General features: G+C 41.2%; 1 protein-coding gene across 1 annotated transcript in view; it reads right to left on the bottom strand.

The window, feature by feature from the left end:
* Nucleotides 1-4,511: 4,511 nt before the first annotated feature.
* Nucleotides 4,512-20,708, bottom strand: part of PIEZO2 (piezo type mechanosensitive ion channel component 2) — a 309,138-nt gene continuing 292,941 nt past the window's right edge. Inside the window, exons 43-51 of the mRNA XM_065628394.1 lie at nucleotides 19,059-19,217; nucleotides 17,567-17,714; nucleotides 14,997-15,185; nucleotides 14,429-14,521; nucleotides 12,853-13,025; nucleotides 10,953-11,069; nucleotides 8,879-8,958; nucleotides 7,329-7,509; nucleotides 4,512-6,447 (exon numbers count right to left, since the gene is read on the bottom strand). Of these exons, the coding sequence (XP_065484466.1) occupies nucleotides 6,195-6,447; nucleotides 7,329-7,509; nucleotides 8,879-8,958; nucleotides 10,953-11,069; nucleotides 12,853-13,025; nucleotides 14,429-14,521; nucleotides 14,997-15,185; nucleotides 17,567-17,714; nucleotides 19,059-19,217 (1,393 nt within the window). The 3' untranslated portion in view covers nucleotides 4,512-6,194. The remainder of the gene's footprint in view (nucleotides 6,448-7,328; nucleotides 7,510-8,878; nucleotides 8,959-10,952; nucleotides 11,070-12,852; nucleotides 13,026-14,428; nucleotides 14,522-14,996; nucleotides 15,186-17,566; nucleotides 17,715-19,058; nucleotides 19,218-20,708) is intronic.

Here is a 20,708-nt window from a genome sequence, read left to right as displayed (position 1 = left end):
GCCATTTTCCTCACCTCTGAAAAACCCTGTCTATTTGAAAGAGCAGGAAATGTTTATTGAATTTGCAGTCAGCTCCCTGTCACCTTACAATTAGGTAGTAAAATGCCCATAGGCTTCACATGGGCATCCCTGCTCTGCCTTCCCTATTAGCACAGTGTTGCACAGGTCAGCGGGATGGGAAGAAATGACCTGGGCAACACGTTAAACAGCAGGGATCACCGAGGGAAATGCAGGGCGATGCCTGCTGCTACCATGTGGTTGCTGTAAGAACTGTTGTAGCCGAAACACAACTTCCACAATGCAGCGGAAAACGAAAGCTCAGCACTGTCTGTCTGAGGCTGGAGAAAACTGGTTTGTCTTCAGTTTAGTGCTTGATGCTGCAGGGTTTTGCTGGGTTTGCTGGGAGAGGGGCAGTCCAAGAACACATTTTCTGTCAATGTGGTGCTGACAACTGTCATGGCCTGTTGTCATGGCCTTTTACCCCTCTGGCTAACGAGTGCTGCTCTCCCTTCTTACAGACAGAGGCGAAGTATCACCTTACCGTCCACATCACCAGAAAATTGGGTTAAAAAAAAAAAAAAGAGCAGGTACTTCAGCTTAAAAGGTGAGTTTCTGGGAGGGTGAGGAAGCAGAAAGCTGAATTCAGCTCTGGGTCTTGGGATTCTGCCCTGGCCACGCAGCTGTGTGCCCTTTTCCTGCACAGGAGCAAAGCTAAGGCAGAAACTACTGAGAGGGCCATTTTCAGGCAGTGTAGTTAGCATTTAGTTATTTAATTGCAAGAGAGAATATTAATCGGGGTAACAGTTCACGAAGAATTATGGCTCTTTTGTCATCTGACACTGGCTGCCGCGTAGGAGGATCAAAAACGGGGTATAAAGAGAGCTGCGACAAGTGCAGGCTGTACGGCAAAGGCGCGTGGAAGCTGCAAGCGCTCGCTAGGAGCAGACCGCTGGGACAACCCCCACTTTGGCACCTTATTTCGCATAGGAGAGCTGGCTGATCCGTCAGGAGCAGAAGGGTTGGGGGGTTGCTGTTTTCCTGAAGCAGCACCTCAAGTGACATCTGCTGAAACGAGCCACTGGGAGCTTTCCAGGCAGCAGCAGTCCCCCTGGGAGCTCAAGCGTTTTGGAGAGAACACCACAGAAATCAGATAAAATCCCTTTACAGTCTCCTGGCTCTCATGTAAAGTGAAACCCCTGCACTCGGGAAATGTTCCAAGCGCTCCTTGGACTGAGTATTCATAAATTTCTGAAGAACTCACAGTAAGGGTGCCAGCATTAGATCTCATCAGACTTGGCTTCCTTCCTCCACGCTTGGTTCTCCATCTTGGACCTTGAAACAGGCCATGCCACTGCTTCCTGAAGAAGCACAGCATGCCCCCTGCCAGCCCCTGGAAAGCAACATTCCTGCCAGCTGAACAGAGGAACCCTACTCTCTGGTAAGCGTGTGCATCGGGCTGATTGTATTAATGGCAATGCTGTTAACACGTGGTAACCATAAGGTGACCTGTGTTTTGCAAATTTCTCCTTTAGTTTGGCCTCACAGACGCGGTTACCTGCTAGCTAGCTTGCTGGGCCAAGGCCTGGGGCGAACAAAGACGTGTCTGGTGGCCAGGACTCTTCCAGAGCAGTCCTCTGACGAGGGCAGCAGAGCTGAGGGGCTGCAGACTCTGCTTGCTTGACACTGTAAACTCACGGTGGCTTCCCAAGCAGAAAGGACAAGTTGCTGTGCTACAAATCTGCGAGAAGGAAATCCAAATGGCTATGGGGAAAGCCACTGTTCACCTTGCGGGTGGTTGAGCACTGGGACAGACTGGAGGAGTTGTGGTATTGCCATCTCTGGAGACTGCCAGATCACAAGTGGACACGTCCCTGAGCAAAGCGATCTTTGTCCTCCTCCAACAGTACCAAAGGTCAGAACAGCTTAGCTTCAGGACTCTGACTCTCCTTGGTGCAAGGGTGGGTTTTGTGGACTATCAGCATAGTTCAGCCTCATAAAGAAAAAAATTGTACGATTTCTTTTCATAAAAGCTGTGGGCTAGGTTGGAAAAATGCCTTTTGTGACAATACCACAGACATGAGTTTGTTATTGCTGACACTGAGTAATAGACTAGACTAGGCTAGACCAGATCAAAATAGAAGAGAGTAATAGAATCAACTATTTCAGTTGAAGGGACATACAACAATCATCTAGTCCAACTGCCTGACCAATTCAGGGCTGACCAAAAGTTACAGCATGTTATTAAGGGACTTGTCCAAATGCCTCTTAAACACTGACAGGCCTGGGGCATCGACCACCCCTCTAGGAAGCCTGTTCAGTGTTTGATCACCCTCCTGGTAAAGAAATGCTGCCTAATGTCCAGTCTAAACCTCCCCTGGCGCAGCTTTGAACCTGCATCTTTTTTGGAAACAGTAAAATATCAGGTTTTGTAAGGAAAGTAAAAAACTGATGCTTATAAAACAAAATTGATTCGATTTTAAGGCTGTTTCTTCTTTTCTTACCTAGGCTTATTCCATTGAAGAGCTGCTCCTGTATTGAACGAGACAGGAAGGAGTCCTAAAACCTGGGACAATAACCACAGGAGGATCTGTTTCATTTAAGTCTGACCTGGTAACCTTCCAAAAGGCCATTTAATTCCATCCATCCAATTGAGTCCATTTGTATAGGTATGGGCTTATGTTATCATCGTGCGAGCTACAATTTCTTGATTACAAGGGTGGGAGAGAGAAAACAGGACCTTTCCTTGGCAGTGCTCAGCTCTTGAAAATTGGACTTGGGGTCTTACTAAGGTATGTCTGTAGGTACAGGTATTTCTTTGCAACTATACTCTTGCTTTGTATCCAATAACTTCATTCCAACATTTTGGAGGTAGCTGTTAGAGCAGCCAATGCACTGTCTTTGGTAAGCTACAGTGTCCCTGGCAGACTCCTAAAATGATGGCATAATTCAGGCTGTAGGAAACCTCAGGAGGCTTCAGGTCAAACCTCCCATGCAAAACATGGCCAGTTAGTTTACAACAGGTTGCTCTGGGCCTGTCCAGTCAAAATTTGAAAACCTCCAAGGCTAAAGATACCACAGCTTCTCTGGGCACTTGCTCCAGCGAAAACAATTTTCCTTCTATTTAATCAGACCCTCCCTCACTGCAGCTTGCGTCTGTTGCCTCTTGATGTGTCATTGAGCAGCTCCGCAGAGCCTGACTCCACCTTTGCTGTACCTCACCATTAAACAGCTGCACACAACAGTAAGCTCTCCCTTTGGACTACTCCTTTTTAAGGCTGAATAAGCCCAGCTACCTCAGCCTCTCCTTGCACATTGTGTCCTCCAGTGCTCTCCCAGACTCACTCCAGTATGTCAGTGTCCTTCTTGCACTGGAGACCTCACACCTGTATGCAGCTCCCCAGATGTGATCTCACAAGTCTTGAATAGAGGGAGAATAATAAATTCCCTTGACTATCAGCTGTGCTTTTGTAAATGCAGCCCAGTATGCTGTTGGTTTTCTTTGCCCCAAGGGCACACTGCTGATAGACTTGTAACTCCCACTCCCGGCCCTGGCTCCTTTTATTGTAAAGCTGTTCCCTACCCATCTACCCAGTCTGAACTGGTGCACGGGGATAGTCTGCCTCTGATGCAGGACTTTGTATTTGTCTCGGTTGAACTTCATGAAGTACCTGGCAGCTCATTTCTCCAGCATCTTGAGGTTCCCTTGAAAGGCAGACCTGCCCTCTCTGTAACAACTGCACACCACATGCCCCAGGAGGCCAGATGACACAGGTAGAATAACATAAACCTGCCCAGACCCAATTATGCGTGAGTCCACAAACTTGCTGACAGTGCACTCTGTCATGTCCTACAGGCTGTTAAAAAAAGACATTAGATGGTATTAGCCCCAGTATTGATTCCCCAAAGAATGTCACCAGGAACCGGCTGCCAGTTCAACTTCATCTGGATGGCTGGTCTCAGAGGATCATCATCAACAGTACACTTTTCACCTGTTGTAGTTGGCTATCCAATCTATGTCACCGATTTGGCTATAGGCTGTTTTTTTTAAAAAAATAAATAAAAACCAACAGAAGAATCCTTTTATTTTCAAAGTTTGATCAGTCCATGAAAGAAAGAGCAGCGCATTTCTGCAAAGCTCAAATAACTGTACAGCTCATTCTGCAGATCGATTTTTTTTTTTTTTTTTTTTTTTCCCTCAACAGAAAGGAAATGCCTGTTGAAGAGAAGGAACCATGAAGGGAGCCAGGACCAGCTGTGGCCAGCATGGTTCTGCTGACTGGTACCTTTAGAAACACGTTACACCCTTCACACTTCTCCTTCCAGTGTTGATCTCCTTAAAATCACTGAACACCCAGGCGAGGATCCATCTAACCACAAAGGACATTTTGGCATCCCTGTTGGATCATATGTCAGGACTGCCCTCTATATTTTGATTTTAATTCACAGGTTCTATAGAAGAAATGGAGCAAAACTCTCTGCTGGGGAATGCTGCCTGGCTGTATGAGCAGCCAACTTTTCATTATACTTTGGAGGAAATCAGGTTGTCTTCCAGTGAATTCCAGTCACCAAATGATTTTATTGTTACAATATGATGAAGCGATTTTTATTTTGTGCACTTCATGGTGCTCAAAATGTTATTTTTCACAGTATAGAATGGATTCGACAGCATTTGTCATGGAAGCACTCAGCAGAGTATGTTGCGACTTCATTTAGTTGTGCTGTTTGTTGAAGTTCTGCAGTAAAATGTGCCAGCAAATTATGTTGTATTAATTTCTTTCCGGTGATTAACTAATCGTTCATATAATAAATAGCAGCTAACTACAAGAAAGAGATTTGTCACAGAGTTAGAATAACGTCAAACTTTTCCCATTTCATGCAAAAAGGCAGAGGAAAAAATACTTCTAAAATTACTTTGCAACAGGTGCTTTATTTTAAGTCATTACTGAATCAAAACTACACAGTATACCCTTTTAACATTCCCTACCCACTCAATGATGGTTTTTTCCTCAATAATTTTTTAAACATGGAATGAAACCTACATTGCAATTGTAAATTTTCATGCTACAATGTTCTCTAATGAGCCATTTGTGTCACTAATAATAGTAATTTAAGAAAAAGGCCATTTTTCAAGCTCATATGTATGTCTATATTTGGGAACTTAAAAAATAACCCGTCTCGGATGTAAAAATATGACTTGGAATATGTAAACATTTTCGTATACCTGAAACACTGGAAGAAGAATATCAGCTAAGAGCAAAACAATGGTTGCCTTAAATCATCGAAATGGGAAAAAGCATGTCATGGGGAGCAGAGAGAAGCACACACTATTCAGTCTTTAAAGGGTTATAAGAAATGGTCATTGAATTCACTTTCTTTTCTCATCTAATGGAAAGCAGTAACTTTGAAGAGAATGGCCCAGCAGAACACCCCAATATTTCACCATAATTATTCTAGCCATTAGCTAACCTTGACAAAGTGTCAAGTTTCAGTTGCTTCTTTTTTTTTTTTTTCCTGAGAAAAGTCATTGATGTTTGGTGGAAATGTCTTCTGTGACTGTACAAATAAAATAAGGCATTTAAAGAGATTGTTACTTGTTTTGTGTTTGTTTTTTGCTGACAGAGGTTTGTCCACAGTGTCCTTTGTACATCAAAACCTCTGCTTTTCTACAAATGGGCATGGCTAGAATGTCTTCAGTTCCCACTGCGGCCCTGGGTCTTGGGTGTCCTGAAGGCGAGTCAGCGTCCCATTACTGTAGCTTGAAAGTCAGTGATGTACAACAGCATATTGCACAATCCAATCTGTATGGCTCCAGAAAGGGTTAAGAAGGTACACTGGAGTCATCTGTGGGTTCACTCCTTTCTTTTCTCTTTAAATTGTAATGATTGTCTGGAAAATTAAATCAGCCAGACAGACAAGGATGCAAACTTTTTGCTGATTAAATTACAAAGCAGTCTCCAGATTGCAGAGGAGTGGCACATTAAAAACAACAAATCATCCAACCTTCTTCACTGTTGATCCTTAATTTGAAAGGCAGCATGGATTCCTAAGGCCGTCACTTCCAGGACTCCTTCAGTGAAAAATCATTGCTACCTAACTATAAAAGGCTTAGCTCTTAAGAGAATATTGTGCTTTTTTTTTTTTTCCTTTAAAATTCAGATGAAATCAACTTGATTCGCAGTGTGACACCAAAAAGATCAGTTAGTTTTTTCCCTAGTCCACTTGATCATGGTCTCTGGTGAGCGATACAGGAATATTAGTTTGGCATACAGGTCTTCTTCTAGTTCCAGTTCTCCAGTCTCTCGCACTAAGAAAATGTCAGTACACAACTTCAAGATTCGGTCTACATTGGGTAGCTCCTCAAACATGATGGAGTGAGAGATCCCACTGAAAAATTCACGAACAAACTTCCCTATCACCAGGACAACCGAGGCGTATAGTCCCATGATGCTGAAAAGAAAGAAAGGAAAGAGTTCAATCCATGCCTTGAAAAAGGGTCAGCCAAGTGCGAGGGAGCTCATCTACATGCTTTAGTGTAGTCTGTCAGCTGAGCAAACATTAATTTCTAATAAAGATCCCGCTTCTGCTGTGCTGCAGGATGAAAGAAAATAAGGTCTCTTCAAACACCACAGAAATCTGGGAATATAAACAGCTGACCTTGCTGACTTAAATGGTTTAGCCCCAGTCACTGATGGTGATGGTCTCACTCCTTGTCTGCTACGGCTTGGAAGCCACAGTGGGAAATCTCACAACTGCTGGCTGCTAAAGGCAAGTCATCTGTCAAGTTTCATATCTAATCTTTTTTATTAAAGTACATGTAACTGATGACAGACTGATGTTTACCTTGCCTGATAATTCTCCTATCAGGAGTTCTCCAAACCATGCCAGAAGGGCACATCTCCCACAGAGGCAGAGTCTCCTGCCTTCCTCTGTCTGTGGAGATGTATTTCATAACTGCTTCACACCCAGGGTCCTGGCTATGAGATTGGGAAGGTCATCCAAACTGGGCAGAGTTTGGGCAGAACTTGACCTGTAGCTAAACTAACATCTTTTGAATGATTTTTACTTCAATAGGAAATTGGTGCAAATTGTGCTCCTGCCGTTTTTTTTCCCACTGTAGAGCAGGTATCAAGGGTAATACCATTTCTTACAAACATGAAGCCTTCTATAGTAATAGGCATGGATTTGAAACTCTCACGGAACCCCTTTTCTGGAGGTTCAAACATTACAAGAACAAAAAAGAAATAGCACCCCAAACCCCAGCAAATAAAGTCACCTTTACTTCTATATTATCTACATTATTTTAATTTTTCATAAAAATTTCTTCCTACCCATAACCAGCCAAGAATCCAAGGCTTGGTGGACTGACTTTATCACTGAATATGAAGAGTTCAAGACTCTCTTCAGATGTTTTGTATCTTTTTCCAAGCTGATTCAAAACCCACCACTCACGAACTCCCTCCTCAGACACATTTTTGACCAGGGATACTGTAATGTTTTCCCATCTGCAGTCTATTGAAAAAAAGGAAATGTTAATATATATATACACATACCAAGAATTGCAAAAGTCAAACTATTCTGAGTCAGATACTTCAAACATCTGCATGATAAAATGACTGAGCAATGTAGGTGGAAAGGTTTGTTAGAATTCTCATTTTACATTATTTCTGTACAAAAGTACAATATCTAGACTTCTGTGGTTTTCCTTCTGTAAATGTCATCTGAATGTGCATTAAATAAATAAAAAGTTTCATATCACCTACACTTTCTTCTCTACAACTGTCAAATAATTTAAATATTTTTAGGCCAAAGTGTCAACGACAGTCAGCATGTCTGCATTTCAGGCCTAGAGAAGCACATTTAACCTGGAGGGACTGTGGTAAATTTCTATATCTCAAAATGAAACTAGCACTGTAAATCATTTATGTCTTGGTATAAAATATGTTATTATCTTATAACAGGAAAAGCATACTATCCTATTATGCATACTGGTCACATAGACAGGAGGTGAACCCTGACCCTCCTGATTTCTGGGGAACATACATGAGCAGAGTTCTTTAGGACAGGACCTGACTAATAACAGTGAAGTACTCATAATTTATTGCTGCTCACAGAGCTAGGTTCAGCCTCAAGGACTATTTTTCCCAATTAATCTAATCATGCTCACTGAACCTTGAACAGTGATGTACTACATAGTACAGTGACGTTCTACATACTACTACTACTACTACTACTACTACTATGTCCAAGCACCAAATTTAATCCCTGTTGAGCAAGGTCTTCTTTGATGAAGACTTGTTCCAACTCTTCCAACCCAACAGGTTTTTCACATGTGCGTATGTGCACACGTGTGCATGTATTCTGTATGTCTGTAAGTACCTGTATGCATTCTGATCACGTAATAGCACTCTGAATGCCATGATTCATGTAATCTGGATTCTTTCTAGCCAGTAAGGAAGGAACAGCTAAAAAATGCCAATCATTCAGTGTCATTTTTTAAGCTGAGGAGCTTCATTTGCAGACATGCAGTACTATCACCTATTTTTGGCAAGGTAGCAGGGAGATGTGGAGCAGCGAACATTGTCGTCACTTCCTCAGAAAACCGCTTTCACGGTTCGTGAAAGCAGCCTTGAAGGAAAGGAGCTGGACTTCATCCTTAGAGTCCTTACTATTTAATACAAAGCTAAAGTACATCCAGATGTGTTTTCTGCCTTATACTGTATCACCTCATCTCTCCCCAAGCTTGCAGGCACCAGGTAGAAAACACTGTAAGTGCATTTCAGCCTGAGGTGCCCCACAACAGCTCTGTCAATGTGCAAGTGTGAGTGCTGTCTTGCACTTCTTTCAACCATACTCTCTTTTCCATGGTCTGGACACATACCTGTCAATAGCTGCTTTATGGGTTTTGCCAAAGAATCACTAGGAGCCTTGATGTAGTACGGGTACACTGTCTCTAATGTTCTGGAAAAAATGAGAAAGCAAATATTTCATATTTTTATACCTCTAAAATAATTTAGAAATACCTAACGGGGCTATACACAGTTCCCAGTAATTCTTGGCTTAAGCTATGATTTTATAGTGTTCAGATGTCACATCTGAAAGTTAGCTGGATTTATTAACTATGTTCTGTCAGAATTTCAGCAGGGAGCTCCATCCATAATGTTGCCATTCACATGCCATGAATCCCACACACCTGGGGCACGTGTGTTCGCAAGGAATGCAGACTTTATATTTTGTTCCCCATTTTAACAAACCCGCTTTTATAGCCAGCTATGTAAGCAGCACAAAGAAGGCAACACATCATGAGTAGTAAACAAGCTAGAAAAATATATAGCTAGAAAAATATGTGGTGAGAACAGTTATTACTTCAGAATTGCAAGATGTTTTGCTAATAACACCTGAAAAGACAGAGATTTTTCTCCAAGAATTTTTTGTTGGGAAATATTTTCAGTGTGTAGGAGGATTTCAAACCAAAAAAAAAAATGTTTGTAAAAGTTCTTGCATTGGACTCCAAATTAAATCTCCTTAAGTGAGAATAAATTACCAGCATCCAGAGAGAGACATATTTCATTAAAAACAGAGATACTGTCCTAAATTTTTCTTCAAATAAGCTGGCCTCTCAGGGAAGTCCTGTGACATTTTGCTATATTGCATATGCTAGGCTGAGGAAGAACAGAGGTGGCCAATTTAAAATTCCTTCTGATCACTCCAGCAGGCCCAAAAGATCAGGTCAGAGCTCAGCAGCTAAGTTGTTCTAGCAGAGGTGGTGGCAGGGAGCTCCCTGCTGAAGTCAAATGGCTACTATCTGCTACAACCACTGTTCCTTGGTGACAAAGTAAAAAAAGCTTAAATCAACAATATTATTGCAAGACAGGCAAGTGTAGGTCTATCTTCTATGTTACAGCTTGCCTCCTGTGAAGAGAGAATTATAAATGAATTATCTTCTCCCACAAAAGAGCAAAATCTACCGTCCTTGGCACTACATCAGCTTAGGAAATATCCCTGTATCCTCACATGAGAGAAAAGTAAGAGAGGTGTAAAATATTCTTTAAATGCAATGTTCAGATGTGCAACAGCGGTCTGCTTGGATGCACAAGTGTGTGTAGGTGCAGAATAATAGCTGTGCATAAAAAAGACCTACTAACAGATATGAACCTCTCAGACTTTTGGCTCTCCCAGTTGGCCTCAGCTTTAACTTTTCAGCTCTTGTGGCCACAAATCAGATCAGGTGGCCTTCAGGGATGACGTGTTGGCTTAGCAGTATTTAGAGACTACTGCTGTAAAGTAATCCCCAGCGAGCAGGTGGAAGAGGAAGAGCCAGACTCCTTTCAAATGCGACAGGAGGCATCACTGCTGTTAATGCTATAAGGCTATATCCATAGAATAATGTTTAATATTCATGCGAAGAGCACGCTCCCTCTGCCTTGCATATTTCCATTACAGGAAAAGATTTGATGTCAGAAACAACTGCAGATGTTACCCATTGACCGCAGTTGATTTAACACTTCCTTGCCAATCTAATACTATTCAAGAATAACAATGAGAAATACAGTCTGGATAGTTATTTAGAACAAAAAAAATCATTAATACAACATCCTCAAATGGAGTCAAACTGAAGTAGCTCAAAGGAGAGTTTAACTGTGACTATGCTGTAATGAACTTGTGCTTATCTAATAAATCAAAGAAAAGTAACTAATAGCTTCACCATGCTTGCTGGTGGTATTCCAGTATTCATGGTCTTCTCGGCCTACATTTACCATAGGAAATAAGTTTTTACCTTTAATGTTACTATTATGTGACTTCAATGCTATTGGCCTCTGTGAACAAGGCCCCAAAGTTATTAGAGGGAAAAGGATAGGCAGACAAATGACATAGTTGCATAAGCCTGGCCTCCTTAGAAAATAAGGTTTAAAAAGGAAAGATTTGCATACAAATAGTCAAAGAAAATAACTTACACCTTTTCCAGTTGCTGCCCAGACATCATTGTAGCAATCTCTCTTCTGGTGTTCTCTGGTAGCACAAAGGTAAGTTTATCCGATGCTATTTCAGCTTTGGCACCAAGGGTGAGATTTCTGTTGGAAGTAAAAGGGAAAACACATTTTCAACCTTCAGTGAGAGGGTAACCTAAACACTTGTTTGCCGAACCCTAGAGCTAGTTTTCTAACTAGTCCAACCACACTGACCCTGGCTATGCCAGTCTTTGCTGAATCAAGCATCATGCTACCTGTACTTGAGATGGTGTTTTCTCCCATGGAGGATATGTGGCAGCCTTAAGAGCATTTTTTCTAACTGACTGTGACTTTGTGTGTCCTACAGAACAATGATGATGGATTAATACATTTTTTCTCACTATGTCAGTCAAAAGACAATGGGTGAGGGAGCACATCTGCTCTGACTTTAGTCAACAGGACTGTCTGCACTACCACACATTCAGTGCCAGGACAGCTGAGGATGCTGCGGTCAGCTCCAGCTTCCCAAAAACCCTGCCTCGGCCCAGCAGCAACATGAAATTTTGCAGAGAAATGTCCCCGGCAGATGATGTGCAAAGGCAAAAAGTGTGTACGCTGCCTGAGTGACACCAAAGGTTCATTTTACAGCTGCTTGTGGTCTCCTAGCCTAGATGAAAGACAGCAGTTTCCCTTTACGGAGAAAAGGTGGAAGGTCACTGTGGTAAGTCTTTACTGCTTTCATTCATTCATGGTCACAATGTAATCCACAGGATATCACTTGAGAGTAAAAAAGGTCTTTTTCAACTAGTGTATGAATGTTTGTAGTTATGCAAGCATATGGGCAAAATGAGTAGCAGTATTAAAAATTAATATAAGGCTCAGATATGATGGAGTGATGTAATTCACTAGCTAATACTGTATGCTTCCAGAAAAATAAGAGGGGTCAAACAAAGTTGAATTAAGGGTGCAGATTCATTACAAGCCTATTTTTGACTGTGGAAGGACTGACCGAGCATGTTCGGAGCTGCCACAGTGATCCAGCTGACCTGCTTCTTCTGCACAGTCTTTTGCTGAGGATTGCTATAACAACCCAGCATCCACTTCCAACAAAACAGGTAGATACTGGGACTGCAAAGGTACTTAATTTCCATGGAGTAATGACTTAACTCCAGTTTAATCCAGTAGTCTACAGGGATCCCATCCGGCAGATAGTAGCCAACAAACCACCTCAGTGACTGGGTGTGCAACTGCCCGTATGCAACTACTCTGCATTCTAGGCTGTCTCCTGCAAAAACTTCATCGTAAAGTAATAGTTCACTGAGGCCAAAGGAACCACAAGTAAACAGGCAAAGGTCTCTACAAAAGGGAGCTGTGCCATTGTTAAGGTATTTGCATAACAAAAGCTCTGAGTATATGTGTGTTTAAAAAATAGTTTTGCGTCAGTTCCAAACTCCCTTAATAAGAGGACCAAGCACTTCTGTTTATATTTCCTTGTCGTTTTTCTGCCTTAGCTAGGTCCGATTATTTACCTCCCATAAATGTGAGCAAGGTTGCTGTTTGGGGCGGTTTATTTGAACATCTCCATCTAAAACTGGCTAAAATTTTCTTACTTTCCCCTCTTTCCCCTCAAGTCCCATTGAAAACTCCACCCTGCCTCTTTAAATAATGTACTTGGAAGTGGCTCCACTTCTCTTTTTATTTCTTGAGAACTGCAGGCAACAAATGTTTTTCTGCGTAACAAAGGTTATTTCTCTCTGCCTCTCTCCCTCCCCACTTTTAGGGTTTTTTGGTCTGCAGCACAATAAAATTTTCTGAAAAACTAAAGCGAAAATGCAGAGTGGAACTGTTCTGCTGAAGGAACGCTTGGCAAATGATCCATCAACTTCATAACAGTCATATTAATTACCTTTGAATACTCCATGAAAGAACTACAGTGAACTCAGCTGAAAAATCCATCAGTCCCTGTATCATTTTCTCTCTGCTGGGAGGGCTTATGGTCCATAAAGAGTTTGAATTTCCCTCTAGATCTGCTAGAGTTATATCTTCTTTTCCATAGCCCTCTAGAAACTGCAAAGCAGCCTGTAGGTGCAGAAGAGGAAAATAAAATTTCAGGGCAGTGATATTCACAAGACACAGAGCCACATTTTCCAATCAAGCAATATTATATATGTTCAATTAAATGTAAGTGCAGTGGTTTATACTGATGTTTTTCCTCAAGTATCAACTACGGCTTTAGATAAGGACGGGAATAAACAAAGTATAGCTAATCCAAGAAGACAAACCAAAAATGGCCCCACTGCTTAAAGAGTAATCATGATGGCCAAGTAGGCCAAAATGAGTCTGGAAATTCATCAGATAAACTCTGTAGAGTCTATTTAAAATTATCTTCACTTTTTTAGTTTCAAAAAACCCCATTTATGTCCGTAGATCCAGTAGGCTGTAAAGCTTTCAGTCCCCATCAGTTTTGGCTGGTACCTCTGACACTTCACACAGCTTCAGTGACAGTACCAAATAGTACCAGTGGTCACCACAAAATAGAAGTCACAGTACAAAGTACGCACCAAGCCTGGCCTCTGTGGGATGGCTCACACTTCCAGAAATGTCTGGTAATACTCAGGAGGCACAAGACAGTTACTAGTTTTCATATTTTTATTAAAATTTTACTCTGTCTTTTATTAAGCATCTTTCTGCATAGACTGATGTCTGCAAAGGATGAGACAACTTCAAACCAGTAACTTTCAAAGTGGATCACAATTGCAATATTACTGCTATAATATGTGGGCTATTTGGTAGGATCCAATATAAAAAAATGTTAACTTTTGAATGGGCCAGAAGCAAGCACTTCTTTTAAAGTTATATCTGATCAAACCCCAGTTACCTTACTATTGCAACAGCTTCTACTAATTAGTAGTGTTTTTGATGTGGAAACTTGTGATAACTTTATGCATGTTGCACCATGAAATAGTGAGACTATATTTAAATGTTTATGTTTTGACATTTTAATGTCAAAACTTTTCTAGGCCATACACACTTTGTTTTGACAGCAGCACATGTCACTGAGAACTGAAAGCTGTGTGTGCTCTAGGAAGGAGCACGGGGCTTACAAGTGCCAACACTGTTGTGTCCCCTCAGCACAAGCACATTTGTTTTGGCACTACACCAACAGCATCATATCTCCTGAAGGTTTGTGTCATTTAGAGGAGAGGTTTTTAATTCAGGTGACAGGACAACTAGGGTTTCTCTCTTCTATGATTTTGTGCAAAGATGTCTTGATTAATGGTAACTTGTCTCACCATAACCCATCCCTGTCCTGACAAATTATCTGTTGAAACCCTTATTCATGCAAACTCTCATTATCAAAACATCTTCCAAGTGATGGCAGCACTGCTGACCTTTATAACTACACAAACAAAACTCACAAAAGGCCTCCATGGAAACATGCACACATTTTAAAATAATGAGGTATTCTACATTTCACTTACAGTGTTACCCCTATAGCTTCCCAGAAATGCATTGAAACCAGTCTGATTCAAATCCTTGAGCTGACTCTGTTGAGCACTCATTGTAAAAATAGGCTGGGAAACAAAAGAACACACACTTGTCACATTTACTTCACATTGGCTGCTACATACACAGTACAGCATCCTATGCATCACACTCCAGGACAATGATGGAACTCAATTCAACAGGAAAAGGTTATGAGCTTATTCCACTGACAAACAAGTTACCTCCACAATGATCTTACATTTAAGATGTTTATCTGTAGACAGTTACCCCATGAAGGATAATTTATCCTACTGCCAGTAGTTTCTGTTTTTACCTTGCAAATGAAGATAATATTTTTTATCATTGATAAACTAATGTGTTTATTAACCCAAAAGGGATCTTTTGTGGGAGCTTGCCTGATCTCTTGCATAAGGCAGGAGAGTTGAGTTCAGTTCCGTGAAGGGAATAAGAAATAGCACAAAAATAGCACAAGGAAATACACTGCAAAAACAGAGTTTGTTTTTTGTCTTTCTTCTTTTTTTTTTCTTTTTTTTTTTTTTTTACCTGATAACCTCCTAGAGTTATTGTGATTGATACATCTAGAGGCTTGTTGGTGATGCCTGCAACAGATTTGATTAAAGACATGAAGAGCAGTGGGAACCAGACAATACAAATCAGCAAGACGATAATCATGCCACCCATTCCATACTTCACAACTTTCTTTTTCTTCTGGCCTCTTGGTTGAGGATATCTCTGCAAAAGCAAACAGCAACATGGTAATGTCTCTTCAGTCAGTGGAACACTGGGTATGATTTCATGGGTGAATATATAATGATCTCAAGGATTCCCATCTTCCATAGTAATTTGATACCCATTGTCATGCCTGTTGTTTTGAGATTTTTTTAGACAAACATGCATAGACACTGAATTTCTGCTGACAAGAAAGTGCCAAATGAACCCATGTCAAGTGTGTCTGTGGTTTTGATCCTTCACAAACATAAAGAAGGGAAAAAATGAGTAATTTGAATTTTTTGTCTGAATGACTGCAAGCATGAACTCACAAGAACCAAATGTAAAATAATAGCAAGAACAGTGACACAATACTTTGCAAAAAACCCACTAATATTGAACATGACCCACTTTCTTGTATTTGTCCTTCCAAAAAGTTTCATCTCAAAGCTCCTTAAGGCAAAATTCCTCTCACAGAGCTTGAAATGCTGCAAACTGTATTTTTGGCACGGGATGGGGGGAAGAGGGAGGAATAAAATTGTTTGCCAGTAGCTGACATGCACAATCAGTAGGACTGTCTGATATTGCACTACCTCCACATTCATTTTACACCTCACATACAGTATTTCTAAGAGTTGTTCACAGGCTTGATCCAATTTGTTTCTAGTGAATCCCACACTAACTGCATTTAAATAATGTTTAAGGTCTTGGTGCTGTTCCTAAAGTCTTTACACTGTTGATGTGACGGCCTTCCCTTTCTTAGCTTCTGAGACCAAAGTGGCCATGCTTTTATCCTTCTCTTTTCAAAGCAAATCACAAGGCATGTCTGTTTGGCCTTGCCCATAATTCATACCCTCTGTTATTTGCCTCATGACTGAATGCTTTAACAGCTTCACCATCCTGTAAAATGCCTTACCATCTCTGCAATTTATTTTGCTGTATTCTCTTATAGGATTTAAGTCCACACAGTGTTTTAGGATCCTGTCTTTCACGCACTGCGTACTGCATGTGCAAAATAAAGATGCATTGTATTGCACTGCACCTCAAACACATGCCAGGAATCCAGCTTTCAGGAAATTGTTCTTGCTTTACAACATGAATCCATAAAGCCCTAAGAGAATATTAAATTTGTAATACAATGCTATATTTAAAACAAATTAGCTACTTTTCAAAAGTAGTGTATCAAGTAATTTGTCTTGCTCTACAGAATACTGTTTTCATTAAAATATCATATAAAGATCACCAGGGGTATATTATTTGTCTGTATGAGATTAGTTCAGGCACCTTTAATGATGTTACAGAACAGCTCAGAGAGACTCTAGCAGTCAAAGAGAGAGAGGCAGAGAGAATCCAAGTCAAAAAGTCACGTGCAGTTATTTTGCTACATGGCATTAGCACACACATGCTAGCTTAGATGTGGAAATCTTCCCACATCAGATCTATGCTACATATAATGTGGAGTGATCCTGTTGTAGTGTAAAAAAATGCAACGAGATGGACAGTCAAAGCAGAAGTGGATTATTATTTCTCTGACTCCTGAAGCATCTGATGACACTCCATTCATAGCAGAAATGGAAGTCACACAGAAAGAGCTTATATGCAAGAATTGTGTGCACTTAAGCTCTGAGTTAATCTAAGTGACATACTTGGAAAGTAATTGCCATTAAGAGACAGGATTATAATAAAAGTAGAAATACGTCAGTAACACTTAAAAATACAGCCGTTTCATTGCAGATGTACAATTTCTGACTGGTTGGGTCACTCTTAAAAGAATGCTTAATTTCTTTTTCAAATTGGCAAAATAAGCAAGCATATGGTTGCAATCTTTATAGCAGTTATAAGGAATCCAGAATTTGCAAGTTTAATTTGAACTGAAGCTTAAATGATTTAAGGAGACTGAAATTTCAGTCAGACAAATGGTGGGTTTATCTGGCCTGCAGTTCAGTTCTGGATGTGCAGGAGCCGTCTGAGTTCCCTCTGCGGTTAAATGAACCAGGTGTCCCTGGGACCTACACCGTGGAGGCACCCGCTCTTCCTTCTACCGACCTTTCTCTTCAGCTACAGTTTCCCTGCTACTGCGGGTTACTCCTTTAGTTGTTACGGACAGAGTGAGTCTGTGTGAATACCAGGCCCTTCAACCCTGGCCTTGAAACTTGGGCATGCAATTAAGCCTTGACATGGAAAAATCAGCGAGGCACAAAAGGGAAGCCATTTGAAATTGTACTTGCGGTGGCTGCCAACTAACATAAAGCACCCAATAGTCTGAATATTTCTGAACATAAACACCAGGTGTATCTTCTAAGAAACTGTCTTTATGGTGGATTTCCCAATTATTTAGGGACTCGTGGATATTTCTCTTCATTTCTGCATGGGGGAGGGCAGGTCTGGATATAGGGCTTTCTTACTTTTTCTGACTCTCGCCAGCACTTCAGGATGAATATATGAGCATAGATATCTTCAACACAGATCCAGCTGGAAAGACTGAGAGTGGTATCAGTCCAAACCCAGTCCATTACTGCTCTCAGCTCGGTCAAAAATGGAACCAGGCGGAATCTGAAGGGAGACCACAGGAGATAACTCATCAGAAAAGGGAGGGATCACGTTAAACAAGTACATTAAGTGTATATATTACAAGAGAGATAATTAAACTAATGTTTAATGGGAGATTTTGCAAACACAAATACAATCATATCCAGAGATTGCACAGGTAGCACAGATGCTATAGGGGTGCTATTTTTTTACCACAGCTCATTTTTCTCTAGATCTCCTTGTCAGGCCATAAACACTTCTGCTTCATTGTGTCTAGTAATTGTGATTGAGCCACTGATGGAATCGTACAAGAGAGACTTTTTCGTATCCCCAAATTCCTTTAACCTGGGACCGGAGTGAAGGAATGTCCTTTCCACAGGATGGTGGGAATTTGTTTTATACCTCATTACACTGAGTGATGCATGGCTCTTTGCAGTAGGTGGGCAGTCCTCAGTTGCATATGGAATTGGGCGTTACGACTCAGGATTAAGCAGCAGAAGAAGGTGGGCTAACAGGAAATCAACAAGCATATAGCAGCTGTTCAAGGTACATCGTTCCTTTTACTAGTCCAACACTTTTCTGCTTGGCCAGGCCACAAAGACTGTTTCAGTTGAAGAAAGCTTTCTTCTGTAAGTTTTCCTACTGGAATGCAACAAGGCCATATTGAAAATATTGGGAAAAGGCTGAAATTATTCTGACTTTTCTGTGAAATACGTATACGCTTTGAACTGGCTTAATCACAACATCATGGTAAGAGCAGAAGTGGAGGGTGGCGTATGCCTCCTTAACACCACCTTTCACTCTGAGGTGATGCTATGCCTGTTACTTGCGCTAACACTCCTGACTTCTGAAGAGTTTCCAATGTGCAGCACTTCTCAAAAGATACACAGAGGAAATATTTTTTGATGTATAGCTCTTATTTCTCATGTGTATTGGCTTTTGCTTTATTTTTCCCACCTGCTGAGGTAGAGCCTGTAGACCCGCTCCAAAGGATTTGATGCTTACTACATTTTAGGACTGCAGAGCAAATAACACAACCTGTGTTCTAGAACAATGTGTAGCCCCTAGCTCTGATCACAGAGGTGACTTCTTAGAGGTGTGGAAATGACTCTTCCATAGTGGCCTGAATGGCTGACTAGTATGTTGGGCTTCTGGATTCAGAGGGGGAGATTGATTTTTCTGAAATTTGCATTCCTGAAACTGATTTTTTGTGAACTACAGGAGTCATATGGCGTATACAGTGTGCTGTGCAAAATTTACTGTCTCAGTTCCAGCAGACTGTGAAGAGAAGTCATTAATAACCCCAGCATCTCATGATAACAGATCCTTATTTCAGAAAAGAAAGGAGGGCAGTAGGTCTAGACTTACCCTTGAAATAAGAACAGGTTGACATAGTTATAACTTTTTGTGAGGAAGTTGCCAAGAACACGAGTTGGATATCCGCAGCGTATCTGATATGCTGATAAGCCAAAATAAACACATTTCACAAAATACCAGAGCTGGGCAACTGTGTTCTGGCTAAATTTCCTGTAATGGAAAAGACAGATAAAGGAAAACGATGAGCTTTGTATCTGTGTATGACCAAATAAGCTTGAAGTGTTTTGTGCTCCTGGCAGTGTCCCTTTCCTGAGATCCTGTGAAAACCCCTTGGTTTCTGACTCCACTGCAGGGTTAAAATGGTATTTTAAAGACGCTGGATGAGAAAGTCTATAAACAGCATCTGTTGTCACCTCAGGGTCACAGGGGAGAGACTGGGAACAGGCTCAGTGAAGAGTGAGGGCTCTGTGGCAGTGCCCTCTCCCTCTGGACGCTTAAGGTGTCTCACCGCCCAACACACGCCCGCCTGTCCTCGGCCCCCATGATGGCACATCCCTGTGTGAGCCCTGGGTAGACACTGCATCTCTTGGCTTTTCAGAAGGCTGACATCTGGACTGAATCCAGGCAGCTTTAATGGCTATTTGTGTTCATGGGGGCACCTCCAAGATAATGAACTTGTATGGGAATTTAAGTTGGAGTGACCTCAGATGATCATATTTTTCACCCTGCCTTGCTTGGATCAGGTCTAGTTACACCAAATTGTTCAGGGAACTTTTCCAGTTAGTTTTGAGTATCTCTGAGGATGGATATCCCACAACATGTGTGGGTAACCTGCTCCGGTGTTCAACTGCTGTCACGGTGCACAGATTTTTCATCACGTCTACCTGGAATTTCCCTTTGTTCCAACTTGTGGCCTCTTGTCCTATCTGAAAAGAGCTTAGCTTCTTCTCAATGCCCTCTTAATAGGTAGCTGATGACAGCTCTTCACTTTCTCTTCTCCAGACTGAACTAATCCTGTTCCCTTAACCTCTCCTCACATGTGATGTGCCCCATCCTCCTGACCATCTTGGCAAATATGTGCCACATCTGACTGCAGCTCAATATCATGGTGCTGCATGGAACTGCAGGAGATGCCTCATGATGGACAGGATCTCTGAGCCCAGCACGATCCAATATTTTCAATTACATTGTGCAAAACTATTTTCATTATGAAATTTGCAGGGGCTTCTAAGAATCAGCCTGACTTAGAAGGAATGCAAGAGGTTTCAGATTCAGATTTGAGATTGACAATTTGATATAAATTTCATAAAAGAACAGAAAAAGTCAAAACAATTTTATTGGCTTTTAAGTGACCAAATCAAGCCAAAAGTTTTGTATCAACTCTTAATGCTCAGTAGATAAGAGATCCACTTGAAAAACACATTTTTTTTCAAGGTGGGGCACGCTTACTACTGCATTAAGGAAAAATAAAACTTTTTTTTTTTGAGAGTAAATGAGACCTTCCAGTCTTTCTTTACACTATGCACCTATTTTGTTTTTATATTATGTACCTATTTTGTTGTCCAAAGTAACTTGACTGTTAATGAAATGTTATTTGGCCAAGTGACATACTCAAACTCCCTGTACAGCCAATGGAGTGAGGTAAGTATTTCAAGGCAATTTAAAGTCCTAAGTAAGAGGGGAGTCAGCCAGGCTCTAGAG

This window comes from Caloenas nicobarica, chromosome 2, assembly GCF_036013445.1.
Source record: "Caloenas nicobarica isolate bCalNic1 chromosome 2, bCalNic1.hap1, whole genome shotgun sequence".
NCBI classification, from domain to species: Eukaryota; Metazoa; Chordata; class Aves; order Columbiformes; family Columbidae; genus Caloenas; species Caloenas nicobarica.
The sequence above is the reverse complement of the archived record's forward strand: the minus strand, read 5'-3'. Positions and strand labels throughout refer to the sequence as shown.